Below are 7,500 nucleotides of genomic sequence, written 5' to 3'. Positions count from 1 at the left end.
TGGATGCACCTGTAGGTGGTCAGTCTGTGCAGGACACTCTTCAGAGTGATGGTGAGACTACATCTGTCTAGGACTGTCATGGCATATGGTATAGAGAGAGGGCAAGGGAAGACTGAAGCCAGCTCATATATGGTTGGTGTCACTTTTTTTTACCTAATTTGGAATTCAGGAATCGATCTGGACGGTACTTCTCCATTGCTGGCCGGAATGTCAGCGGGCTGTTTTCAAAATACCCATCTCCACTGCAGGCAAAGGAAACACTCTCAGGCCTCTGTGTCACACTCGGGTTCTTTGCTCTCATTTTGAAAGCTACTCATTCGTTGAGTTTGTCAGTCATCCCAGCTAGCCCCCAGCCAGCAGCTGGTAGCCCATGGCTCAGTCAGGTGGGCAGCCAGACTGAGCCACAGTCCCAGTACAAAGGGGGAGAAGGAGGAGAAGATGGTGGGGAGGGAAGGCTCTGCTTTACCTCACATCTCATCAGGGAGAGTGAGACTTCAGCAGACTCAGTACCAGAGGGCGTGGAAGCCACAGAGTTGGGCCCAGATTTCTCCTTGTTTCCCTTGAAGCTATCTAAGGACATACTACGGGGGATGCTTCAATGTCAGTCTCTGGGTCAGGCAGTCACTTTCAGCTATTGATTCTGCACTTACTAACTTGGTGATCCGGTTTGACTTTGGGGTTTTTATATCTGGGTGAAAGAGACTTCAGCTGTAACTACGTCAGAGCATTTTAAGGCTTCAATGCAGTGACATTTGTAAATCCCTCAGGTCTGAGTAGAGACCACATTCAAAAGCCTACCACCTCCACAGTCACAGTGGGGGTCCAGGATGGAAGGAAGTCTGCAGCAGCAGCCCCACTGCTACTGCAGGAGCATGTCCACAGAAAGCGACCCCTGGTCTTTACTCTCCAGTCACACAGGCTGGAGGACAGATACACGCATGACGTCTCTGTTGAGTTCACTGGGGACAGTGTGAAATTGCTAGCTGCCTGGGTAATTACATGCTTTCTTCCTTCACTGCACATCAAAAGCCAGTCAAAGCCATGCTGGGCAAGCTGAACACACCCTAATGTAAAAGAAACCCATCTGTAACAATTGCCCAGTAACAGATCATGTGTGACCTTCACAACCAATTGCCACACAGGCAGGCAGCTGGGAGCTGTTCCTTCAGAGGCTATGGCTCCTTCATGTGCAGGAGCCCACACTGCAGCCAGTCACAGCCTTTCTCCTCACTTCCTTCCCCATCTAACCTGCAGGAATCACAAACTCCACTCTGAGGAGCCTGGGTTCTGACGCCCACTTTGCCACTTTGAAACTCTCTGACTTTGGGCAAATCACTCATCTGCTTGAACCTAAGTTTTCTTACCTATCGGATAAGGGTTTTATCTGTAGAATAGTCGTCAGCTATCATGGGTGGCTGCGATCGCCAAAACAAACACACAATAAATAAATAATGTATATGATGCAATAGGTAATATAAGTGGCTGCTAGCTGAGAAGTCAGCTAATGTCAGTGGAAAGAAACCAAGGAGGTCAAAGGTTAAAGGACTCTGGTACACAGGTGTTGGAATGGGGACAGTGCCAGGATGAATGGGGGGTGGGAGGCGTTCATCAGGAAGAGCTGCATGTTCAAGAATGGGATGGAAATGTGAGGAAGGTGCACTTAGCTCTCACAGTCCAGTGCTGACGGCAAGCCTCTTACCTGGAGAAGCCCATGAGCACTCGGTCGTACAGTCCCTGGGTCACATCCCATCTCATGCCACCACTCTGGTAGAGAAACAGGGCGTAGGACCTGCTCCCATCTGTAGAGAGGATGGCTTGGTAGGTATTGGTCTGGAAGTTGGGGAGAGACAAATGGAGTCGTCAATGAGAGATCTAAGGTTTCCTCCCTGGTGTCCCCACACCTCTGAGCAGAGACAGGGACGTCACCTATTCCTGGTCCACCTGGGCTGCATGTGCTGGCAAGCTTGTTGTGGTTAGGGCAACATTTACCCTGGGTGCAGAAGCTCTTAGCAAGCCCTACTTTCCCTCCTTGTAACTTCTTTTTCAGGGAGAGGAGATAAAGGGCTGAGGGTTGCAATCCAGGTAAAAGAAGGCTTATAAGAGAGATGCAGGAACCTGAGAGGTTAGGTAAGACCGCAGAGCTGAGAGGCCCTCCTTAGCTCTCCCTCTGGATATGTAAGGGCATTCATTGTCCAGGTGTCCCCTCCACTTGTATGGTATGGAGGACTTACACATGCCCTATCTATGCAAGGTAGAGACAGTCGGTGAACTGTTTGTTGAGTGTCATGTACTGATATTTCACCAGAGCAAGGGAAAGCTGACCCGTGTAAGGCTTATGAAGTCATCAGTCTCCAGACATCCTTGACTGTAAATGCAGCTGAGGTTTCTGACGTAAGGCAGGCCTGGCCCACTGTGGGCACTCAGCAGACCATGCTCCTGAGGGATAGTATAAACAGCAATCTTTTCTCCAGCCAGGGTATTCTGGAAAGGTAGCTCCCACCTAGGGTGATGGGATATTCGGCTCCCTGGAGCCGTTCATGATCCACTCACCCCATAGCTCCTCTGGGAAGGGTAGGCAGAAACATTGACCCAGGTGACCTTCAGGGTCCACTTGGCTTTGTAGCCCCAGTCACGTGTGAACTCATTAATCAAAGTCTCCACCTCCCGGATTAGCTGATGGCGTTCATTGTAAAATGTGACATATTCCTAGGGAAGGAAGGTAAGTAAGAACAAGGAAATGAGGGTCCCTTAAATGCCCATAAGGCATCATCTCTCAACCTGAGGGCTGTGACCCATTTAGCAGGGAGGGGCAGGTCAAAAGACCCTTTCACAATGGTCACATATTAGATATTTACATTATGATTTATATCAGTAGCAAAATTACAGGTATGAAGTAGCAATGACATAACTTTATGGTTGGGGGTCACCACACCATGAGGAACCGTATTAAAGGGTCGAAGCATTTGCAAGGTTAAAAATTGCTGCCCTAAGGGGTCCCTGCTTCCTGCTTGGGGATGCTCATCACTTCGGTGCCCATGGCTACCTGTACATTTTTTCCCCCCAAGCCTGAAATTTTACAAACTCTTTTGATTTTAAGATCAAGGAAAATCTGGGGCACGTGAACTAGAGGGTCCTTATCCAGAAATTCAAGCCTTCTGGAACTGAGTTGATATATCTCTTAGTTCAAATCGGCTTGCATGGTATGACCATCTGTATCTAGTTTTACATTCCCATATCTAGTTTGTAACTCCTTAAGGACAGGAGCAGGTCTGTCCATCTTTGAAACCAAGGTAGAGCTTTGTCAGCGGCAGGCACACAAGACATATTTACTATGACAGACGCTGCTTCATACACGTACACAGGCTGGCATTATTAACTTAATTCAGGAGTGTTGGTGTGGCTGGGCCGGGTTCTGCTGGACTCAACTTCCATTCCTGTCACCTGCAGGTCTTCACATGGTTGGAGTAGGGTGTTCCAGAATCTATTTAGCATCCTTTCTCGGCTTCCTCTGCACCCTGTATTTAAACTTCAGTCCCTTTCCATGAAAATCTAGGCTGTGATACAATGCCCTTGAAGTGACCTTGATCCCTGCAGCCAAGATGCTGGGAGTTCCTGACTGCCAAGACCTTGAATGACCCACCTGGTAAAATATGGCTCCCTTGGAGCTAGAGAAATCAGCATCACCCCAAAATGGGGCCACCATGGCCACGTGTTCTCTTCCTGTGAAGCCTCTTTGAGGTGGGTTGGGATAGGAGAAGACATCATAGTCTGATTTTGGGAAAATGATCTGACCATTATCTGTAAACTGAACACAGGGGTTCTTGGTTAGGGGTGAGGGAAGGGTTACCCTAGTGTAGGACCAGTTTCTCAGAAGAGCTCCTCTTAAGAGCCAGCCCATCTGTGCAGAGGGTTAGAGGTGTCAACTTCAATGGTCCCCTTGTGCACTTTTTGCTTTCCATGAGAACTCGAAACCTAGCAACCTCACAAATACTCATTCCTATCAGGACATTCTCATATCAGTCCAAAGTAGTGGACGGTGTCTGCCCTGCCTCTGTGGTACATCCCAGCTTTCCTCAGAGTGAAGCCTTCTTGGTAAAGTGTCTTGCCCTATCTTGTGACATATCAGATGAGGGTAAAAAGGAGTCAAGGTCCTCATTTCTGTCGCTCTGCTGAGCTCTCATTGGGTGTCCCTACTCCTCTCCCTGAGGGCAAGAGGAGCCAGGATCACCATTCCCAGGGAATCGGGAAGTAACCCGGGGTGGGGTGGGGGAGGGGAGAATAGAAATGGTGTGAACCAATCAAGTTTCCAAGCTTAGCTTCTTCATTTAAAAAAAAAAAAAGCTTGTGAAACAACCACAATCGCTTTTTACCAGGGTAAGGGGGGTGTGGCTTTCCACAACTAGAAACTCTGACATAAAAGAAGGCTACAAAAGTGCTGTACAACAAAGTGACCTTCATTCTTTCTTCTGCTCTGTCATGGGCCATCTCTGCAGAGAAACAGGGCCCAGAGAATACAGGCAACTTACGTGACACAAGGCTACAGTCAGAGACTCACGTAGAAGGAATCCCGCAGGGAGGAGCCGAGGGGAAAGCCAATCTGGATCTTGAAGATTGGTGAGTTAAAATCCACAGTCCTGGCAAAAAGTTTCCAGTCTCCGACTTCAGACCCATAGGGGAAGAGGGAAATGCCTAGGCCGGGACAGAGGAGAGAGCAGTCATTGAGGATCTTTCCTCTCTTCAGGTTCACAAGGACCCTAAGAAAGCTTCTCCTAACCTGCCCAGTTACCTGTCCCCTCTTTCAGAAGCGACCCTTGTTGGCCTTACTCTTCCATTCTACCACTCCATGCACATCTTGTTTACTTCCTTAGGTTAGGGCATCCTGACATAATAGTCCTGCTGTTAGGTATCACCATAGGATAGCCTCTGACTGGGATGTCAAAACTACTAAGGGTGAAAAGGCGAAACTCCAAAATAGCAAAGACTAGTCACTTAAAGACCTTTTCAGAAAATGACACTTGTTTCCTACAGTGGTACTTCTCCAGATAAACTTGAAGACCCCCTAGAATTGCCCAAGGCCATCCTGTATGTCCTTGGATTCCAGTTTGGGAAACTATATCTTAAGTGTTTCCCACGTGGATCTAACTCTATACGGTATGGCCTTGATTGGATTAGCACAGTCTCTTGGCTTCCTTACTAATGCCTTGCTTGACCCCCACCCCCATGTTTATCCATACCAGCCACCACTGTGCAGAGCTATAACCTTCCTGACTCCCTTACCCACTCAGGTCTTGGGCAATTTCGAATGCTTTGGAGTTCTCGACCCGACTCAACACAAGAACGATCATTTCGCTCCTGTGGCTCTACTCCAGCTGTTCAGACCACTGATCAATCTAGGGTGCTCTCCCTCTCCCCTCATTCTCACCAGGAAGCCTCCTGTTCACCTTTACCCTACTTCTGTATCCTTATGGGCTTTTAAGTGTTTGTCCCTAGTATCCTGGTCTTTCAACTATCGAACAGTTCATCAGTCCTTGAATATTTTCCTATCTCCACCTCCCAGTCCAACGCAATGCACAAAATAGCCTCCAGTACCCAGTTTGGGGGCTGTCTCCTTGTTCTCTGTAATCTCTAATTCCAGAGAGCAGAGAGTGTATGTAAGAAAGCAGGGTGAGACTGAGCATTCATCTCTCATCTCTCTAGGACAGTGGTTCTCAGCCTTCCTAATGCTGTGACCCTTCAATACAGTCCCTCGGGCTGTGGTGATCCCCAACCATAAAATTATATCTGTTGCTAGTTCATTACTGTAATTTTGATACTGTTAAGAATCGGAATTTGTTTTCCAATGATCTTAGGCAACTCCCGTGAAAGGGTTGTTTGATCCCCAAAGTGTCACGACCCAACGGTTGAGAACCACTGGTCTAGAGGAACCACAGGGGAGAGGGTGGATTATTAGTGTCCTGTATAGGACACAGTACGAATTTAAAAAAAATGGGATTCCACACTCAAGGACCTAGATTGGCAAACGAAGCCAAGCCACCACAGCTACAGCCTTTCCAACCCGCTCAGGTAGAAGACACTGTGTTCTTCCGCCTTGGTATCACTTACTCTGATCTGGTAAAAGAGACGCTGGGGGCACAGTTAACCTGGAGCCTGTGGTTGTGCTGGGAGTAGTAAGGGTCAAGGAAGTGGCCAGGAGTGTTGTGCTTCTGTCATTGTCTGTCTTTGGGGTCAATCCTGGACATATAGGGACAGAAGATGGGAGTAGGTTTTACATCAGAGAGGGTGAGAATCACAGAAGATGAGGAGCTGAAATATTTGTCTCTACACTGGTCAACAGCCAGTGCCTCCATGCATAAGCATAGAAGGCAGAAGGAATGGAGGACTAGTTACCATTCACCATTGGGAACCTTACCTCACCCTTGACTGTAATGCTAGGTAGCTGACCTACCTGAGGAGGATGACCCGGGAGAGAAGGTCTCCGTCACAGTAGGTCCAGGTGAAGAGGCAACAGGCTTTTCTGTGGTCACCTCTGTGAGGAGGATGCTGGTTTGAGATGTGCTGGATGTCCCCATGCCTTCAGTCCAGTGGCTCTGAGAATGTGTAGAGAACTGCTGAGTAGAGGTGCTATGCACTACTGTTGACTGTCCAACTAGACTTGTGCTTGTGACTCTTGACGTGATCACATTGAGGCTTCCAGTTACACGTGTGTGCCCTGCATTTCCCAAGGTGGCATCTGTGGTGATGAATATGTTGGATGTGGTTACAGGTGGGGTACTATTGCTGGGAATAGAAGGGGTAGTTATATTACCTGAGGAGGGTGCTCCCCAAGAAACTGTCTGTGTTTGTGTGGACCCCCTTGAGGAGGCTGAAGGGGTTGATGTGGTCACCTCTGTGGTTGTGGTGGTTTGAGGTTGGCTGCTGGTCTCCATGCTTCCAGTGTGTTGGCTCTGAGAAAGGGTTGTCAATTCCTGAGTAGAGAGGCTGGGTGTTGACACTGTGGACAGTTTCTGTGGTAAAGATGTGGTTGAGACTTTTGTGATGGTCATTGTAGAGTTCTGAGTAATCCTTGGAGCTGTGGTCCCTGGAGCAGAGTCTGTCAATGTTGAGGTGAGCACTTCTGTGGGAGTTAGGGATATGTTGCTGACAGCAGAAGCAGATGGGTTGGTTCTTTCAACTGGAGATGAAGTCACTTGTGATCTTGTCTGTGCAGGAGTTGAGCCACTTGGAGAGGATGGAAGAGTTGATGTGACTGTGGTGGTTTGAGGTTGGCTGTTGGTCCCCATGCTTCCAGTGTGTTGGCTCTGAGAATGTTTTGTTAATTCCTGTGTAGAAGTGCTGAGTGTTGACACTGTTGACATTTTCTGGGATGAAGTGTTTGGCGAGACCTGTGTGGTGGCAGGTGTAGAACCCTGAGTAGTTATTGCCCTTGTGTGCGCTGTGGCCATGGAGGTGCTTTCTGTGGAGGGTGGAGGTGAGCTGCTCATGCTGGAAGCATATGAAGTG

General features: G+C 48.4%; 1 protein-coding gene across 1 annotated transcript in view; it reads right to left on the bottom strand.

The window, feature by feature from the left end:
* Window positions 1-7,500, bottom strand: part of Muc4 (mucin 4, cell surface associated) — a 29,432-nt gene that overhangs the window by 18,468 nt on the left and 3,464 nt on the right. Inside the window, exons 2-8 of the mRNA XM_031364604.1 lie at window positions 6,446-7,004; window positions 6,103-6,231; window positions 4,556-4,689; window positions 3,641-3,805; window positions 2,551-2,706; window positions 1,700-1,830; window positions 154-242 (exon numbers count right to left, since the gene is read on the bottom strand). Coding sequence (XP_031220464.1) covers window positions 154-242; window positions 1,700-1,830; window positions 2,551-2,706; window positions 3,641-3,805; window positions 4,556-4,689; window positions 6,103-6,231; window positions 6,446-7,004 — 1,363 coding nt within the window. The remainder of the gene's footprint in view (window positions 1-153; window positions 243-1,699; window positions 1,831-2,550; window positions 2,707-3,640; window positions 3,806-4,555; window positions 4,690-6,102; window positions 6,232-6,445; window positions 7,005-7,500) is intronic.

This window comes from Mastomys coucha, unplaced genomic scaffold (genome assembly GCF_008632895.1).
Source record: "Mastomys coucha isolate ucsf_1 unplaced genomic scaffold, UCSF_Mcou_1 pScaffold12, whole genome shotgun sequence".
Lineage (NCBI taxonomy): Eukaryota > Metazoa > Chordata > Mammalia > Rodentia > Muridae > Mastomys > Mastomys coucha.
Note: the sequence above shows the minus strand (reverse complement) of the source record. Positions and strands in the feature narration are given on the sequence as shown.